The sequence below is a fragment of the Enhydra lutris genome, unplaced genomic scaffold (genome assembly GCF_002288905.1).
Source record: "Enhydra lutris kenyoni isolate GAN:26980312 unplaced genomic scaffold, ASM228890v2 scaffoldscaffold9, whole genome shotgun sequence".
NCBI lineage: Eukaryota > Metazoa > Chordata > Mammalia > Carnivora > Mustelidae > Enhydra > Enhydra lutris.
Window position 1 is genome coordinate 31095440 of NW_019154093.1, and position 20787 is coordinate 31116226.

At 37.5% G+C, this 20787-nt stretch overlaps 1 protein-coding gene across 4 annotated transcripts in view; it reads right to left on the bottom strand.

Annotated features, from left to right (window-relative positions):
• The window catches only part of LOC111143676 (dedicator of cytokinesis 7), a 224750-nt gene that overhangs the window by 166731 nt on the left and 37232 nt on the right, over positions 1 to 20787 (bottom strand). For all 4 annotated transcript variants that reach the window (XM_022497507.1, XM_022497506.1, XM_022497505.1 and 1 more), the window contains exons 3-9: positions 20234 to 20409; positions 19969 to 20037; positions 15400 to 15529; positions 15086 to 15298; positions 14651 to 14736; positions 1987 to 2053; positions 701 to 850 (exon numbers count right to left, since the gene is read on the bottom strand). In XM_022497507.1, the coding sequence (XP_022353215.1) occupies positions 701 to 850; positions 1987 to 2053; positions 14651 to 14736; positions 15086 to 15298; positions 15400 to 15529; positions 19969 to 20037; positions 20234 to 20409 (891 nt within the window). The remainder of the gene's footprint in view (positions 1 to 700; positions 851 to 1986; positions 2054 to 14650; positions 14737 to 15085; positions 15299 to 15399; positions 15530 to 19968; positions 20038 to 20233; positions 20410 to 20787) is intronic.

The following is a 20787-nucleotide window of genomic DNA, read 5'->3' on the forward strand; positions in this document are numbered from 1 at the left end:
GCCTGCCTCTCTGCCTACTTGTGATCTCTGTCTGTCAAATAAATAAATAAAATCTTAAAAAAAAGAGGCACTGCCTGAATCTCCAGTCTGCTGCCCTGGAGAATTCAGACTCAGAACTACAGTAACAGGGGTGCCTAGGTGGCTCAGTCAGTTAAGGTTTTGCTTTCAGCTCAGATCAAGATCCCAGGGTCCTGGGATCGAGTCCCATTCGGGCTCCCTGCTCAGCAGGGAGTCTGCTTCTCCCTCCCACACTCCCTCTGTGCTCTGTCACTCTCTCCCTCAAATAAATAAATAAAATTTTAGAAAAAAAAAAAAAAAAAGACTACAATATCAACTCTTACCTGAACGCCAGCCTACCACCTTGCCTGACACAGCTCAAATTTGCCAGCCCTCAGAAATACATGAGCCAATTCCTTAAAATCAATCTCTCTCTCTTTCTGAGTGTGTGTGTGTGTGTGTGTGTGTGTGTGTGTGTGTGTGTGTCTCCATCCTACTGATCTGTTTCTCTGGAGAATCCTAATAGAGCTCCCACTCAAAAAAAACTTAGGAAGCACCTATAGTGCACATCCAATATGGTGTTAATAAATATTAAGATGAAAAAATAAAGATAAAAATCTTTGCCCCTAAAAAGCTTGCGTTATTAATAGAAAGACAAATATACAGACACTACACAAACTAATATATTTAACATTATTCTCACCTTTATTACAAGAAAAACATCTTGTGAAGGATAAGTGATAGAAAAAATAGCTGATCTTGCCAAGGTGGTAATGGCAGCAGGTGGTACATGGGGACGTAATAACCCTTTCATCTGCTCAGAATTAAGGTCAAAATAAAAGTTTTCTGAAATCTAAAAAAAAATTCATATATTATATTTAAAATATGTACATTTTACAAAAATCAAACATAGTCTTAAAACACTATAGATATTAGAACATTATACTAATATAAAATTTATTATATATTTCAATGACCAATCTTTACATGTCTAAATCAAAGCAAAAAGAAATATACAAACTATCTGGAATATATAGAAGAAACATATTCTAAACAACTATATCCCCAACCTTTTTTATTAGAAATGTAACTTGTAGTAAAGTACACAAAGAAATTACTAAGATGAATTACCTCAAATTGAGTCTTTAAAAAATTATATAAATAATATTTTAGCAGATTTGATATAGCAAATACAAGCTGCTAGAGCAGAATTCCAATGCAGAAATTTCTAATATATTGACAGCAGAGGTCATTGAAAGTACTTAGTTGCTACTACACATTAAGGAGCCTTACAATATAAGTTAATAAATGCTGTATGAGGGGTGCCTGGGTGGCTCAGTCAGTTAAGCATCTGCCTTAGGCTCAGGTCATGATCTTGGGATCCTAGCAGTGAGCCCCACACTGGGTTCCCTGTTCAGCCTGGAGCCTGCTTCTCCCTCTCCCTCCACCTCTCCCCTCTGCTCACTCGCTCTCCTACTTTCTCTCTCAAATAAATAAAATCTTAAAAAAAGAAAAAAAAAAGAAAAGCAGTATGAGATAGCCCCCTGGAAAAACTCCTAAAGGTAATAAAGATATGATGGTAAAACTAAAGCAGTATTTAAGACAAAATATTTCAAGCACACGTAAATGATCTTTTAGCTAGTGAATTTTAAAATTACATCAACCAAAATTCCTAATGATTCTAATCCTTTATACATTGTTGCCTAAAATGCTTTTCTTATATTAAATTTTTCTTAAACCAAAAGAAAGCTGCTTCTGCTACCTCTTTTTGAAACTCTCTCCTTTAAATAAAAACTAGGTTATCAACTAAACTATTTTATACTCAGAAAATATTTAACAAGTCTCAATAAATTAAATTCTATTTTCTTCTTAAAAGATATGTTAAACAATTCTCAAAAAAATTTAAATTATCTTACAAAACAAATTAAAAACAAGTTTCTGAAACCTAGAATTGTGACAAAAGACTATATTCAAACAATATACCCTTACCTTTTTCTTTTCCTTGACATCATATAAGGCCAAACTTGCAAAAATGGGTTCAATTTCAATTTCAAACCTTTAAGAAAAAAAAAAGGAGTTTAACCTTTCTTCACCTGTGCTATAGCATCTATGCTACCCCTTCTTTCTGAAACACTTTTCCATGTATATCTATCGGTCTAAATCAACCATTACCTCCTCTAGGGTAATCCCATATATTCAATGTAAAAAAAAACAAAAACAAAAAACTAAGAAAACATGTAAAAAAATTTTCAGAGGAAAACAGGAGCATACAAAATTCTATCACATGGCAAGAACCAAAATAAACAGTTTCAGGGCCTATCCATCTAGATTTTTGTCTATGTATAAATGCACTTGGTGAATGAATTTTTTTTTAAGATTTTATTTATTTATTTGACAGAGAGAGAGCACAAGTAGGCAGAGAGGCAGGCAGAGAGAGAGAGGAGGAAGCAGGCTCTCTGCCAAGCAGAAAGCCCGATGTAGGACTCAATCCCAGGACCCCGAGATCATGATCTGAGCCAAAGGCAGAGGCTTAACCCACTGAGCCACCCAGGCGCCCCTTGAGCAGTGATTCTTAACAAAGGACAGTTTGGCCCCCAAAGGGATATCTGGCAATGTCTGGAGACATTTTAAATTATCCTCACTGCAGGAGCATTACTGGTATTTAGTGAGTAGAGGCCTGGGCTGCGGCTAAACATTCAACATTATATAGGAGAGCCCCTGACAATGAATAATTAGCCAGACAAAAAAGTCAATCGTGTCAAGGTTATAAAAACCATGTTCTTGGGAATGCAAGTTGGTGCAGCCACTTTGGAGAACAGTGTGGAGATTCCTCAAGAAATTAAAAATAGAGCTTCCCTATGACCCTGCAATTGCACTACTGGGTATTTACCCCAAAGATACAGATGTAGTGAAAAGAAGGGCCATCTGTACCCCAATGTTTATAGCAGCAATGGCCACGGTCGCCAAACTGTGGAAAGAACCAAGATGCCCTTCAACGGACGAATGGATAAGGAAGATGTGGTCCATATACACTATGGAGTATTATGCCTCCATCAGAAAGGATGAATACCCAACTTTTGTAGCAACATGGACGGGACTGGAAGAGATTATGCTGAGTGAAATAAGTCAAGCAGAGAGAGTCAAGTATCATATGGTTTCACTTATTTGTGCAGCGTAACAAATAACATGGAGGACATAGGGAGATGGAGAGGAGAAGGGAGTTGAGGGAAATTGGAAGGGGAGATGAACCATGAGAGACTATGGACTCTGAAAAACAACCTGAGGGTTTTGAAGGGGCAGGGGGTGGGAGGTTGGGGGAGCCAGGTGGTGGGTATTATAGAGGACACGTATTGCATGGAGCACTGGGTGTGGTGCATAAACAATGAATTCTGTTAGGCTGAAAAGAAAAAAAAAACATGTTCTACACGGCTCATTTTTTTTAATCCTAAAAGTATTATCAAAGTCATGGGCCACCTGGGTGGCTCAGTTGGTTAGGCATCTGCCTTTGACTCAGGTCATGATTCCAGAGTCCTGGGATCGAGTCCCACATGGGTTCTCTGTAGGAAGCCTGCTTCTCTCACTCCATCTGCCTACTGCTCTGCCTGCTTATTCTCTCTTTCTCTCCAAAAAGAAAAAAAAAAGAAAAGAAAAGAAAAAGAAAGAAGAAAGAAAGAAAGAAAGAAAGAGAAAAGAAAAGAAAAAAGAAAAAAGTTATCTCCTTGCTGGAGATAACATATTTGCATTGGATTAAGAATTTAATGAAGGGGGCGCCTGGGTGGCTCAGTGGGTTAAGCCGCTGCCTTCGGCTCGGGTCATGATCTCAGAGTCCTGGGATCGAGCCCCGCATCGGGCTCTCTGCTCGGCAGGGAGCCTGCTTCCTCCTCTCTCTCTGCCTGCCTCTCTCCCTACTTGTGATCTCTCTGTCAAATAAATAAATAAAATCTTTTAAAAAAAAAAAAAGAATTTAATGAAGGGTGATTCACAAAGATTTGGACAAGATTTAGGAAGAACAACTACAGAACGTACAGTTCTCTGGGGGTAACAATAGCAGGGAGTCGTTACCAATCCTTGACCTAAAGGAGACCTTGGAAGTGGAAGCCAAAACTTAGAAAGAAAAGATACATAAGGGCCTTTCATAGAAACAGTGGCTTTTTGAGAAGGAGACAACCAATCGATATAACCTAGCAGGGAATGAGTAAAGGAAATAAATACCCCTGATTTCAGGCTCTTCCACCCTCTGACTTCCTGCTGATGCCTCTTAGCAGGACTTAGCAGAAGCAAGACTTAGCAGAAGCCAAAAGAACAGGGATTTTGGTGATACTGTCTACACAGCTCAACCTCTACAAAGCCTACTCTGCAACCTCTTTACCACCTGTTAGTGTCACTCGCTCGAACTTTGACTCCAGTGGGTACGTGGTACCACACTGGATGAATTTTTAATACGCATCTCTTCATATAGTTATGACCACAAAGGTATCCTCTTTTGGACCATTTTTCTATTATTTGACATTTTCCTCATCAATTTATACTTCTTTATGAATTCTGTATATGGACACTTTGTCAAATGAATGTATTGAAAATATCTTCTCTTTCTGTATGACAGAGAAAGAGAAACAGAAACAGATATCCAACTGTCCTGCCAATTTATTAAAAAGATAATCTTCCCCACTGTCTATACAGTTGTTTTCCCTTATGTGCAAAAAGTGTTCTAAGACCCCCAAGGATGCCTGAAACCTTGGGGATAGTACTGAGACCTATAGATACTATGTTTTTTCCAATACATACATAATCTGTTTTAAGGTTTAATTTATACTTTAGGCACAGTAAAAGATTAACAACAATAACTAATAACAGAATAACTAATGCAACATACTATAATAAAAGATATGTGAATGTGGTCTCTCTCTCTCAAAATGTCTTATTGTACTACACTCATCCTCCTTTTCCTTACGATGGTATGAGAGGATAAAATGCCTATGTATGACATAAAGTGAGGGGAATGACGAAATAGGATTAGGCTACTATTGACCTTCTGACCATACCTCAGAAGAATCACCATCTGCTTCTGGACAGCACCTGACCACTGGTAACTGAATCCATGGATAAGAGAGGGACTACTGTCACACCACTTAAATCGTAAATCAAAAATCCATAAACATACGGGTCTTTTTCTGGCTCTAGTCCATTGGCTGGTTTATCTAATTATGTGTCCATGCTATACTGTCTTAATTATGTAGCTTCATATTAAGTCTTGATACCTAGTTTTATTTCATAAAAAGGGCTTCAAAACTGCCCTGTCTCCTTTTGGCCTTTTGCACGTTCATATAAATTCTAAATTCACATAAAAATAAGCAAAAATGGATCAAAGGTAAAAGAAATGGTTATTGCTTATTCAGAAAATATCCTATTTCGTAATTTAGCACCATAAAATTCATGTATAATAACCTTCTCTATGATACTCTTGGACAATATTTAGAGATCCATATTGTTAGTATGATGAACAAAGGTTGGAAATCCTGAGGGAAAAACACAGTGTGTTTCACATAAGCGAGTCTCCTCCTAATGCATGACAATAATTTTTTGAACGAGATTACATAATTTGATTTTTTTTTTTTTTTAAGTTTCAAAGGCTCTTCCATTATACAAAGGGAATTCCACAGTGGTTGTTTTCTTCTTTTTTATCTTTTCTCTTTTTCAATGTATACTCCTCATAGGTTCAGTACAAAATCCAAGTCAGAAAATTCAAAAAAAAGCGTATTGTATTACTCCCATGCAATCAAACATATGTATGCTTGAGTTTGTCAAGAATAGTATTTGAAGGATTCCTGGGTGGCTCAGTCAGTTAGGCATCTGCTTTCCTCTCAGGTCATGATCCCAGTGTCCTGGAATAGAGCCCCTGCATTGGGCTCCCCGCTCAGTGGGGAGTCTGCTTCTCCCTCTCCCCAATCTTGTGCACTTGTGCTCTCTCTCTCTCTCCCTCTCAAATAAATAAATAAAATCTTTTTAAAAAATTAAAAAGGAAAAAAGAAGAAATACTATTTGAGCATTAGATGCTCAGTGGCTACTAAGCTGCAAAAAGGCTGTTGTTGTTGTTGTTGTTTTCACTATAAGTGCTCATTTATTTGAAATGTTGAGAATTCTGAAACATCCAAAAACAGGCAATCTTAAACACTCAGAGGCCTACCAAAACACACAACTAGTAAAATATTGGCTTATTCCTTTTAGGGTTGTTTTTTTTTAAGTGGGGTGTATTTTTTTTTTAATTCCCCAAGAGGGTGAACTGTTCCTGGAAGTACTCTAGTACTAGGTCAATGTGTGGAGTGGAGGGAGCAAGCACCTATTCTACTTCCTAGTTCCAAAAATCCATTTACTATATCATCCTTGGGTAGAGAATACATCACATATTAAACTGATAAGAACAGATTTTAGTGGGGTGTATTTTAACACATTTGCTTCCATACAATTTTCATAATACAGTTTTGAACAATTTTATCAATATGTATGACTCTGTTATGACTTATAGTCAATGTTGTCCAATAATAACGGCACCACAAATCTGGACTACATTGTTGCCTTGGAGTTTTTTGCCTTGAAGTTTTTTGAACCACATAGATGGTACATGAGCTTATGGTTATGAACTCAAGAGGAGTCACTGTTTGGGGTTTTTTTTTCCTGTTTCATATCTAAATTTCTCCCTGCTACAGCCAAAGTCATAACAGATAAATATCTCTACCACCTACAGTATTACTCCTATAGAATCTGGTGTTAGTTACTTATACAAGACTCTGTTTCTACCCTATTTGAGTGCAAGCTCTTTCTCTTGTAGAGTCCATTAAAACAGGGTTGGACATGGTGTGCCTGGGTGCCTCAGTGTGTTAAGCTTCTGCCTTCAGCTCAGGTCATGATCTCAGGCTCCTGGGATCGAGCCCCACATTGGGCTCTCTGCTCAGCAGGGAGCCTGCTTCCCCCTCTCTCTCTGTCTGCTATTCTGCCTACTTGTGATCTCTCTCTCTGTCAAATAAGTAAAGAAAATCTTTTAAAAAAACAAAAACGAAAAACAAGGTTGGACAACAGGCCCAATGTAAAAATTCGCTACAGAATGCTTACCCCTATGGAAAGATTTCCTACCATTATTAGGCTCCCAAGAAATTCTTAGTTTTATAACAGCTTAGTTTTAATCCTTAGTTTTTTATCCTGAATATCTAGATTACTTTATTGCTGACTCACAGTCTTAATATTAAAAATAATTTTCTCATGCAGGATAAAGGAAGGTTATTCTTAGAAAACAAATGTAAGAAAATTTATTTTCAAAAATGTATCAGTTTCTGTAATTGATGACTAAAATAAAAACTATTATTTCTGATCCCTTCTGAAATCATAATGTGACTAAGTTCTTCCTTCCTTTAAACCTGGATTTTTCTCATGATAGAGAAATCACATGTATATAATTCTTGGTTCAGGACTTTTAGCAAGAGCTGACCAAACTAAAACTAAAGATCACAAAATGATGTGAAAACCCATTCTATATTTTATTCCTTTAAGGGAGAAATAATAAACCTAAAACTTTATTAGTCAGTAAGATCATAAGTATAAAACCACAATGAGATGCCTCACATCCACTCTCATCAAAAAAATAGATAATAAAAAGTGTTGGCAAGAATGTAGACTAGTTAGAAGCCCCATACATGCTAAGGGGGAATGTAAAATTGTACAGCTGCTTTGGAAAACAACCTGGCAATTCCTCCAAAATTTAAACATGGAGTTACCAAATCAACCACAATTCTAATCATAGGTATATACCCAAGAGAAATGAAAACATAAGCTTGTATATAAATGTCTTAGCAATATGATTCATAACGGCTGAAAAGTAGAAACAACCCAAATGGTCATCAACTGATGAATGGATAAACAAAATATTGTGTATCCATCCAATGAAATATCACTCAGCCATAAAAAGAAATCAAGTACTGATACATGCTATAACATACATATACCCTGAAAACATTATACTAAGTGAAAGAAGTCAGACCAAAAAAACACCACATATTGTATTATTCCATTATTGGGAAATAATTAAAATAAACAAATGTATATAGACAGAAGACAGATCAGTGGCTGCTGAGGGCTGGAAGAACTGGGGGAAAAAGTGAAAAGTAATGGATATGGGATTTCTTTTGGGGATGATGAAAATGTTCTAAAATTGTGTTGACATTGCACAAGTCTATGAATATATTAAAACCCACTAAATTGAACATTGAGCGAACTGAGTGAAGCCACTGGTGAACTATACTGTGTATACTTTGAGTGATCTGCAATGTATGATTATATTTCAATAAGGCTGTTATTTTTTAAAAAGTGGAAGCAACGCATGCTCATCAAGTGATAAATGGATAAACAAAATGTGTTGTATTCATAGTTTAATATTATTAGCTATATAAAAGAATGAAGTATTGATATATGCTACAACATAAACCTTGAAAACATTATGCTTTGTAAACAAAGCCAGACACAAAGGACCACACATTATATAATTCCAATTCATTAATTATACAGAATAGGCAAACTTAAAGTAACCTAAAGCAAATTAGTGGTTGTTGGGGGCTGAGAGAATAGGAGTGACCACTAAGGGTACTTTTATGAACAGAACTGTGTCACCTGAATATGTTTATGTTGCAGCCCTAATCCCCAATGTGACTACATTTGGAGATAGAGCCTTTAAGTAGATAACTAAGGTTAAATGAGACCATAAGGCTGAGACCCTAAGCCAAAAAAAGACTAGTGTCTCTATAAAAAGAGAAAGAGACCCCAGAGACACTCTCGTCATTCAGGAACAAAGAAAAGGCTACGTGAGGGTACAACAAGAAGATAGCCATCTGCAAGCCAGGAAGAGAGGCCTCATCAGAAACCAATCGTCCAACACCTTGATCCTCAACTTAAGAGTCTCCAGAACTGTAAGGAAATAAATTTCTGTTGTTTAAGCCACCCGGTCTAGGGTATTTTGTTATGGCAGTCTAAGCAGACAAATACAGGTATGGAGTTTCTCTCTGGGGTGATGGGTATGTTCTAGAATTAGTCACAGTAATAGTTGTACAACTCTGAATATACTAAAAACCACTGACTTTAGCTTTCTAGGGACGGTGGCAGAGTAGGAAGACCCTAAGCTTCACTTCTTCCCATAGATACAACTAGATAACACTCACGTAAGTGTAAATAAACCAGAAAACAACCCAAAAACTGGTAGAACAGACTCTTCACAGCTACTTGTAGAGAAGAGGCAACACAAAGAAAGTAGGAAGGGCAGAGACAGGTCAGGAGTGAAATGGACCTGCAGGAGGGAGGAAAACAATAGGTGCAGAAAGGGGGAAAAAAACAAGACCATCAAAACGGGCACCCCAGGCACAAGGAACCCACAGGGGTAAGACGAATCCCTATAACATTTGGCTTTGAAAATCAGAGGGGCCAAATTTTACCAGTTCTTACCATCTGTGGGGCTTAACACCCGGAACTTTAAAAATCAGCAGCTAGGCTTTGGGATGGCCAGGAAGGTGAAAGGAAACTGAGTCCCTGCTCTTAATGAGACAACACAACAAAGAGTCCCTCAGATTTTTTTTTTTTATAAAAGACTTAGACTTATTTATTTATTTGAGAGAGAGAGAGCATACATGTATGCATGCGCAGGGGCTGGGGGGGGGGGCGGGGGGAGACAGGGGCAGAGGGAAAGGGAGAGAAAAACTTAAGCAGATTCCACCCTGAGAACAGAACCTCACTCAGGGCTCGATCCCTGGGATCACAACCTGAGCTGAAACCAAGAGTCAGTTGCTTAAGTGACTGCTCCACCCAGGCACCCCAGCCCCTCAGATTTTACAACATAGATGTAGCAGCTTGAAAAATTTCTGGTGTGTGGGGTGCTTGGGTGGCTCAGTCAGTTAAGCATCTGCCTTTGGCTCAAGTCACAATCCCAGCATTCTAGGATCAAGCCCTGCATCAGGCTCCCTGCTAGCAGGGAGTCTGCGTCTCCCTCTCCCTCTGCCTCTCCCTCCCACTCATGCTCTCTCTCTCTCGCTCTCTCTCTCAAATGAACAAAATCTTTAAAAATAACCTTAAAAAAAGAAAGGAAAAGAAAAATTTCTGGTGTATACAAGAGGGAGATTTGTTTACAAATCTTGGAGCATGTGCGGGAGGTACAGGGATCACTGGGAGACCTCTCCAGGAACAAAGAAGTTGGTGGGTACCATTTCCCTCTCCCACCCCTAGCCCAGATACCTGCAGAAACCAGCACAGTGCCAACTCTCCACCTAACTTGCTAACGGGGCAACATGTCTCTTCATTCTCTGGCAGACATGCCCCTTACAATATGCCCTTGGCCAGAACCCATCCAAAGCAATGCCACAAGCCTGGTAGTGTGCAAAGAGCCCCAACAGGGGCCACAACTCCTCCAAAGTAACTCCTACACTGAGGAAGGGAAAGATAACCACACACACCAATTCCCCTGTGGCCCCAGCAGTGGGGCTGGAGCAGACAGCTGGTCTGACCGCAGACCTCATCTAGCAATGAAAGCTTCTCGGAAGACAACACAGGGAAAGTGCCCCACAGTTCAGTGCACTACATCCCTGGCAAATGCCTGGTCTTACTCAACTTAAGCCCAAGGCAGCCCCAGACCGACCCACTAACAACACAGGGACCAAAACCTGCCCGCAACAAGCAAAAAGAGTCATTGCAGATAACTGAACTGTGAACTGCATCACACCTCGGAGATCCCCTGAATTACTGGATTCTGGTGAAGAGGGGACAGTGCACTGTAGGGTACTATAGAACCCATTCTTCATAACACCACTACTTTCAAAAGCAGGAGATTTGGCTGACTTTCCTAACACACAGACAGACACAGAGAGTTAGACAAAATAAGGAGAAAGAGAAGTATGTCCCAAATGGAAAAAAAAAAAAAAAAAAGGACAAAATCACAGCAAGAGAACTGAATGAAACTAAGATAAGAAATATGACCAATAGAGAATTTACAGTAATGGTCATAAAGATACTCATGGGACTCGAGAAAAGAGGGGAGGACCTCACTGAGACACTCAACAAAGAGACAGAAAATATAAAAAAGAACCAAAGATGAAGAACTCAGTAACTGAAATTAAAAATACATGAGATGGGATAAAGAGTGGACTAGAGGAAGCAGAAGAAGGGATCAATGACCTGGAGGACAGAGTAATGGAAAGCAATCAAGCTGAATAAAAGAAAGGAAAAAAAAATGAAAAAAGACTTACAGAATTCAGTAAGGCCATCAAGCATAGTAACATCTGCATCAAAGAGACCCCAGAAGGAGAAGAGAGAGGAAAGAGAGCAGAAAACTTATTTGAAGAAATAATAGCTGAAACCTTCCCAAATCTGGAGAAGGAAACAGAAATCTAAACTGAGGAGGCACAGAGAGACCCCAAGAAAATCAACCCAGGAGGTCCATACCAAGACACACAGTAATTAAAATGGAAAAGGTAGTGACAGAGAATTTTAAAAGCAGTAAGAGAAAAGAAAACAGTTACATACAAGGAAACCCACATAAGGCTACCAGCTGATTTTTTAGCAGAAACTTTGCAGGTTATATTCAAAGTGATATATTCAAAGTGCTAAAAGAAAAAAAACCTGCACCCAAGAATACTTTATCCAGCAAGGCCATCATTCAGAATAGAATGAGAATAAAAACATTCCCAGACAACTAAAAGTTACAAGAACTCATCGCCACTAAACTAGCCCTACAAGAAATGTTAAAGGTGATTCTTTGAATGGAAAGGAAAGACCATAAGCAGGAGTAAGAAAAGTAGAAAGCACAAAAGCACAAAAATCAAGTATACCTATAAAAATCAGTCAAGATACTCACAAAATAAAAGAATGTAAAATATGACACCGTATACCTAAAATGTGGGAGCCAAAGGCAGGGGAGTAAAGAATGGGTTCAAACTTAAGCAACCATCAACTTAATATGGACTGCTTATGCATAAGATGTTACATACAAACTTAACCACAAATTAACCACAATTTAAAACCAGTAATAGATATGCAAAAAGTAAAGAGAAAGGAATCTAAGTATATCACTAAAGAAAGCCAGAAAATCATGAGAGAAGTAAGCAAGAGGGGGGCCTGGGTAGCTCAGTTGGTTATGCAATCAACTCATAATTTCGGCTCCCGTCATGACCTTCAGGTCATGAGATCGAGCCCCAGGTTGGGCTCCACACTCAGCCCATGAGATTCTCGCTCTCTCTCTCTCTGACCCTCCCCCAATTGTGCACGCTCTCTCTCTCAAATAAATAAATAAATATTTACCCAAAAAAAGAAGTGAGCAAGAGAAGAAAGGAAGAGAGAGAATATAATGCTAAGTGAAATAACTCAATCAGTAAAAGACAAAAACCAAATGATGTCAATATGTGGCATTTAAAAAACAAAACAAATGAACAACAAAAAAAGAGATAAACCAAAAAACAGACCTAACTGTAGAGAACAAACTGATAGTTACCAGAGAGGAGGTGGGTTGGCAGATGGGTGAAATAGGTGAAGGGGATTACGAGAACACTTAAGCACTGAGTAATACATACAATTACTGAATCACTATATTGTACACCCAAAAATAGTAATAATGCCATTTGTTAACTATACTAGAATTAAAATTTCAAAGACAAATAAGTAAACCACTGACTTTTAAAAGGGAGAATTTTATATGTAAATTATATCATAATAAAGCCGCTTAAAAAAAAAAAACAAAAGATTTCCAGCAGTAGTCAGCTGTCCGGATAGACCCATTCCTATGATGGTGTTACACTGCTGGGAGAGGAATGTCCTGTCTTCTTCCTCCAGTTGCCTCTGTCACTGTTCTGGTGACAGCTGCCACTGGTGCAAGGCAGAACTGTGCTTCCTTGAGAGTGTGCTGAGCGTTCACTCTGGCCGCTTCGCTCTAGCCTGGGAGCAGACACAGGATGCTTTCTCCATGCATTCTAGTTGGACAGCTTTTCCCTTCTCTTTGAGTATTTCCCTTTAATTCTGCTTTATATTCTACAGTATCCCACGCTTTGATCCTATTTAACATCCAAAGTATATTCTTCCCTAAAAAACTTAATTGTAAGCTAATTTGTCCATTATAATGGTATTTTTAATGTAAATCAGTTACTATAAGCTTTTTTATAAAATACATTCTAGGTTGTCATTCGAGCCTTTCTGTATTTGACTTATATTTAAAAATAATAAATTTCTTTACTCACTGCCTGAAAAAAAAAAAAAAGATCGTAAGAACTGATATTAGCTGTCCTCATATTCAAAAGACTCAATGCACTAAAACACTAACAAGTGTCTAGATAAATCTAACTAAATATATAATGCCTTGACTTTCAAAGGAAGAAAACTCTCCAAGTTATCCAGAAGTAGAAGTGGTCTATCCCTATGAATTGCTGCTTTTAGAAAGTCTATGAATTGAAACTTCCTTTTTCTTAAGTCAGAACTAACAATTAACTATAATATTAACATGATATAATGAAAAGAACATAGAGTTTCTTTTCTGTTACTGGGTACAAAACAATGAGCATGCCTGTTAACCTCTGTTAATATTTTTAAATCCTGGTTTCCTCATTTGTAAAATGAATAAAATATCTACCTTATACAATTACACTGAAGACAGGATGAATTAAAATAAGGAAAAATTAAAATAAGAGAAAGCACTTTGTGAAACAATATAAATTCAAGATAAATCATTTTGATGTTGTTAGATCAGAAGTCACTTAACTTTTTTACATAAAAAAATATGTACTTCAGGGGGGTAGGAAAAGAATAAATGAAACAAGATGGGATCAGGAGGGAGACAAACCATAAGAGACTTTTAATCTCACAAAACAAACTGAGGGCTACTGGGGGGAGAGGGTAGGAAGAGAGTGGTTGGGTTATGGACATTGGGGAAGGTATGTGCTATGGTGAGTGCTGTGAAGTGTATAAATCTGGCGATTCACAGACCTGTATCCCTGGGGCTAATAATATATTATATGTTAATAAAAAAAAATTTTTTTTAAATATGTACTTCAAAATCTTAAAAAAAAAAAAATACCCACAAAGCCTACTATGAAACAAATGTATAATCAAGAGATAAGCTACTCTGCCTTTATAGTCCCCAAGCCAAGTAGAGCATCTGGCAAACACAAGATATTTAGGAAATGCTTTTCAAGTTTTAAGACTAATTATATATAGCTGTGACAAAGAGTCATCTCCACCTGCGAGCCAAAAATGTTCTTAAGCTCAGCTTCATACATCAGTTTTTTTTTTTTTTTAAGATTTTATTTATTTACTTGACAGACAGTGATCACAAGTAGACAGAGAGGCAGGCAGAGAGAGGAAGGGAAGCAGGCTCCCTGCTGAGCAGAGAGCCCGATGCGGGGCTCGATCCCAGGACACTGGGATCATGACCTGAGCTGAAGGCAGAGGCTTTAACCCACTGAGCCACCCAGGCACCCCTCATCCATCAGTTTTAATGCTTAGTAGCCTTTAAAATTATGTATAGAACAATACTTCTCAAATGGATACAAATACAAGCATAAAGTCTATTGTGATTTTGTTATACTAACACTCAAAATATTATTTGAAAAATAAAAGTTATAGAGAAAACAAAATGAATACTCACTTGAGTGATAAACATTTTACAAGAAGTCTTTGACCAAAGTGCTCTTTGGGCACATCAGGAACACTAAGTCGTTCTATTGGCTCTTCCTACAAATAGACAAGCAACATTAAAAATGAACATTCTTACCACATTTCAACTCCTGATAAGTTTTTAAGAACCTATTTTATTAATCTAATACGCAGAGTCTTCACAACTGAGTACAGAAAACAAGGACCAATTTACCCTCAAACAAATAACTAGAGTCTAAATGTGCTCAATTCACAGAAGTTACATTACATTAAATATATTCACTAAAATAAAAAGTATATTTCATTTACTAAAATTATACCTATGTTTCTATTAAGTTTTATTCCCTACATTATTATAATACTGTATGCAGTACTCCCCAAATACCTATCTTAAATCATCTGCTTCTTCATATCCAAATATCTATACCTCATCCAGTGACGGGTGCAGAGCAAAGAGTTCCTTGTGGCGATTCGATTTCCTTTGGTCATCATTCTGACGGTCTATTTCTTCATTGGGAGTTCGATCAAGTAAATTGGGAAGCAAAGCATCAGGAAGCGAATTTTTCAAGTCAAAAATACTGCAGGCCCAGCTACCCCTTGGAGTATCATCTATTGACATCGAACGCCTTTTAAGATCATCCTGTCATGCAAAACATTAAATATAAATATATTAATAAAGAAATTAAAAAATAAACCACTTTAAAATTATTTCTTTTAGTCATTTAAAAATAGAGACATTACTTGCTCATCCTGGTAGCTGTTGCCATCTGGAGCTTCATCAGATTCAAAAACCTGTTTTGGCAAACCTTTTTGCCTTTCTTTCTGTTTATCTAACGTATTAGGATTAAATCCTGTTCCCAGTTTATGATACCTATTCAAAATAAAATAGTTAAGTAAATGTCAGTTTTTGGGAAACTTTTCATTGCATCATTATGTAACAAGCCAACTGTTCTCTGCATTATTTCTTTACATTAATAAGGATACATTCCAGCAGTTTTGATTGTGTTCAACACTGAACCAGAAGTTTAAGAAGACTTCCATTCGAAGTTCCTTTACTCCAACTAGAGAGCAGATTAGGAGATTCCAGACATTAAGTCATATTCTCCTTCTTCTACAACAACCATGTATATCTAACTTAAGTTGTACTTTCAATCCAGATGATTTTTTTTTTTTTCAGTTAAAAGAAAGGATGGGAAGCCAGGTTAAAGAATAGAATGAGACAGTGTAAATTTTTATTTTATTTTTTTTTAAGATTTTATTTATTTGACAGGCAGAGACCACAATTAGGCAGAGAGGCAGACAGAGAGAGAGGGGGAAGCAGGCTCCCCGCTGAGCAGAGAGCCCGATGTGGGGCTCGATCCCAGGACCCTGGGATCATGACCTGAGCCAAAGGCAGAGGCTTTAACCCACTGAGCCACCCAGGTGCCCCAACAGTATAAATTTTTAAAAGGCAGAAAAATATAAAGCATTGAATTTTTTTTTAAGATTTTATTTATTTATTTGACAAAAAGCAAGAGAGCACAAGTAGGCAGAGCAACAGACAGAGGGAGAAGCTGGCTCTCCACTGAGCAGGGAGCCCGATGCAGGACTTGATCCCAGGACCCCAGGACCATGACCTGAGCTGAAGGTAGCTGCTTAACTGAATGAGCCACCCAGGCACCCATGAAGCACTGAATCTTAAAATTTCAAATAGCCAAAAATAAAAGTTCCTATATGTCATCAAGGATAAAAGATCTTAAACAAGCTACAGCTACAGACTTTAAAAAGGAAAAAGAGCAAGATCTACACCATTGTATACATATATCAGTTAACATATATTGCTACATAATATATATATTTGACTTAAAATAATTCTTAAATTAATGTAAACTTCTTTCCTAAAAATCCAATACCCAAGAACATTAAACAGACATTTAGGTCAAAGAGCAATTATAGGGCGCCTGGGTGGCTCAGATGGTTAAGCGTCCACCTTCGGCTCAGGTCGATCTTGGGGGTCCTGGGATGGAGCCCCACATCGGGAATTCCTGCTCAGCGGGGAGTCTTCTCCCTCTCCCTCTGACCCTATTGCTCTGCTCATGCACTCTCTCTCTCTCTATCTGCCTCAAATAAATAAATAAATAAAATCTTTAAAAAAAAGAGCAACTACTATTCCACACCTCATATAGTCCACCTGGGGAAAATTTTAATTGGAGCAAAAACAATTATGACTACAGAGAATGATATGGTTCCTGCCACCACTGAATTTAAGAAATAGTAAAGAATCACACTTGATACGAATGATTCATATTGTGTCTTGTTGCTAAAGATAATAAAATAGCAGCTACATGATGTTCATTATCCCAGTGTAATCACAAAATAAAAGAAAGCATTCTTCTCTGAAAGAACTAAAATAAAGATATTCAATATAATAACATGAAAGGTTTTATCCTTCATGAAATGTTTTAAGTTCCTTAATTTGTAAAACTGCATGCTAAGCTGCTCCTATAAACTAGAAATGTGTTCAATTCTATCTCCTTTATGTCCTAAAATATTGACAGTATAAAATTCACAAGAGATGAGAAGAATGACATGATTCATGATCAATATTCTTTCTAAATTATACTCTGACCTCTAGTTGATTGCTGTAAGACTTTCTATGATTACCCATCCAACCCCACACACCACCTCCACCATCGCTAGGACCTCGTATCTCAGCATGCTGTCCCTCATTTATTCTATTCCAGCCACACTGACCTCTTTCCTGGCACACTTCCAGTATGGAGCCTTTCCATGTGCTATTCTTCCCTCTGCCTAATACTATCTTCCTCCAGATATCCAGGGGGCTCACTCCCTTACTTCCTTCAGGTCTCTTCTGATTAGTTTACAAAGCAGGAAATTGAGCCACTCTTTTTGGATCTCCCTATCCTCCTCACCCTACTTTTTTTTTTTCTCCGTAAGAGTCACCTCCACCACACCTACTAGTATTTACCTGTGTTGGTTTACTGTCCACGGCCCTCATCCCCAACTAGAAAGTAAGCTCCACGAGGGCACAGAGCTGTTGACTGCTGTATCATCACTGCTTAGCATAGTGCCTGGCACATTCCAGACTCTCAGCAAGTTCTTGCTGAATGAATAAATAAATGAAGTACTTTATGTCCCTTTATCCTTCTGTGCTGAATTATAGACGAATAGTGTGGTTTCGACTTATGGAATACTATTCCACTCCTCAGTCATGCCCACTCTGCCATTAAGCCCATCTGCTGAATTTTTAATATTTTTTCACTGAAAAAAATACTAATTTCTAAAGATAACTAGTTGATTTTCATATGTCTACCACATCCTTTCATATCTCCTTGAGGATATTAATTACACTTACGGGTCTTGATCTGTGTTCTATTAACTACTGCCAACTTTAAATTGTTCTGTTACTTGGAGATTGATAATTCTCTTTGAAGCATGCTGGTTTTCATTAAATCGTGGGCAATTCTGGGTTCTGTGCTCATTTTTAAATCCATAACCCCATATCCACCTAAAAACACTATCTATTCTGCTCAGCCCATATCCGGTGGTTGTGGAGAAGAGGCAATCATGCTGTCAGACAGAATCTGCCAGTATCCACTCTTCTGGGTCTGAGGGGCCCCTTCTTCCAAGGCATGCCCACCCTGAGCACTATATTATCAGCTCAAGCCCCCAAAATCATTGCTCTAAAAAAAAGGCATAGATATCTCTGCAGGCATTTCTGTGCACACATGGTACAGGGGTCAAAGTAACCAAATGTCCAACAGTTACCCCAGGACCCTTTCCCCTGCCTGAATTCACTACTTCTGAGCTTACAACCCTACTGAAGTTTTTACATATATCTTCTCCTTAGATTATTCTGTACTATGGTTTTCTCTTATGTTCCAATCGCACCCTATCTTCTATCCTTCAGGGATACTTTAAAACCTGTAGCCCAACAAAAGTGCCCCTTTTGCCATTTACTACTGCAGATAATAAATAAAATAATATCTGATGTTACAGGAAAAACTGAAGCATTAAAACCTGATGTTCCTAGGTTCTAATCCAGACTATCCCACTTTCTGGCTGGGAGACCTCAAAGACATTACTTAACTACTCTGAGCCTGAGCTTTGTCATCTGTTGGAACCTTAACTGAGACAGACTGACAAGGGCCCAGTAATGCTTGATACACAGTAAGTACCCAAAAATGTTAACTACCTTACCCTCTTACCTAAACCAAGGTCAGTAACCCCATGAGAGTTAAGTAGTAGACTCCATGATTCTGAGATTAATGTTTTGCAACTAATCTCTTTATATTAAGATTTCTAATTAGAAGTTTCCAACATACATGTTTAGAGGTAAAAACCTGAGTTATCTGACAGAGGAACAATTTTCTTCAGTAATGTCTAAAATCTACCTATTGAAATACTTATCAAAATGTTAAGTTCATAAAAACAGCTCTTCTTTATAAAAGGTAGCAGACTGTGCTTTTATTAGGTCACACTAAAACTAAAAAGCATGTCAGCAGTATCCCCAAGTGATGCTTAGCACAATATTAAACCCACTGAAATAAGACAGTAGCCATAAGGGCAAAACAATAAGCAAAGGATACAAGACCGTTTCTAGTACAATTTAGCACAGATAACTTCATTTCTGAAAACCATGTCATAACGGAATTCTCCACTACTTCAGTAATGTATTTTTCTTCTAGAAAAATAAGGCTAAGAATTTCCAGTATGAAGACTCTTCATTATGCAAATTAAAATTAGCAAAGCAAACGTACTTTTTTTTCTTAACCTGACTTGATATATAAATTTTGTGGTAGAACAAAACATTACTTTTTAAAAATATTTACCTGATTCGATATACTGGTCAATGACCTATAAACACTTAGTGAGTTAGTAAAGGGTGGAGACCTTTCAAACAGCTTGATCTGGAAAGCTGGCTATTCAAATTAATTTAGCCACTTAAGTTTTAATAAACTGGATTCTTTTTGAGAAATGCAAATTATTCATCAATACCTACCCATGATTTCCCAAAAGAGTTAGACCATAAATCATTATAATTATATATTATTAGTTATTAATGACTTATAATAATATAGAAATACTACTGATAAATCTATTATTTTATAAGGAAAGTTAAGTGATATAGGCTGCAGTAACTACAGAACTCCTAAGGAGAAAATATCTACATACAAAAGGTCCTTCTTTTGTTTCTTCAGCTGTTTTTTTAAATGAATGTTCGGGTCTCATAATTACTATTAATCTACCTTAATCCACTTATAGATCTTACTCAGCATTTCTTAATGTTATAATAAATATATGACTTACTTTCTGATTACAATTGCCCAGTCTTCTGTATAACTTCTTATACAATCTCGAACATGTGGATCCATTTCACTATTTTAAAAAAGAAAACAGATTTGTAATTTAGTAAGGAAAGCACCGATGTTTGTAAATTTGGTTGCTTCAGTTCTTATCATATACTAGGCAACAACAAACAACACTACCACAAGAAACAGGATCTAAATAGAATCAAGGGAGGTAGCCTTTCCATAGTTACACTCAAACCAAAAATAGGTAAATGTCACCTTACCTTTCTTCAGGTACAGCTGACACAAGGGTTCTGCAGTCCCTAGGACTATAAACAACTTCGATATCATCTGGAGGGAACTCAATTAAATCCCTTAAAGGTCCAGAATCCACAGCTAAAGGATGAGTAATGAGGTATTCTTCCAAATCCACGGGGTCCACCGCTTCAGTAAGGGGCACCTTTATAAAGAAGGGTGGGTGTGAGAGGTGGGTAGAAAGGGAGAGGCAGACATAAAAATTTTAAAACTTTAACTAAAGGAAATTCACTGCTTTTAAAAAATACATGCTTTTAACCTAGTTATTTCTAAAATGTCAGCAGAGATTCAGCCAGATGCACTAAAGAAACCACAGGCTGTTGGCCTTCTTATACTTGTTTATACTTTTGGGTCAATATACCAATCTTCTCGCTTAGACTTTGCCCATTCCCCTCACATAAGGTCAGTAATAATAATTAACAGTTTTAGAATACTTCACGGTGACAAAATGCTCATTGGAAGGATTTTTTTTTCTTTTTTATATCCTTGGAATTGTCACTGCTAAGTTTATAAGCAGCACTTA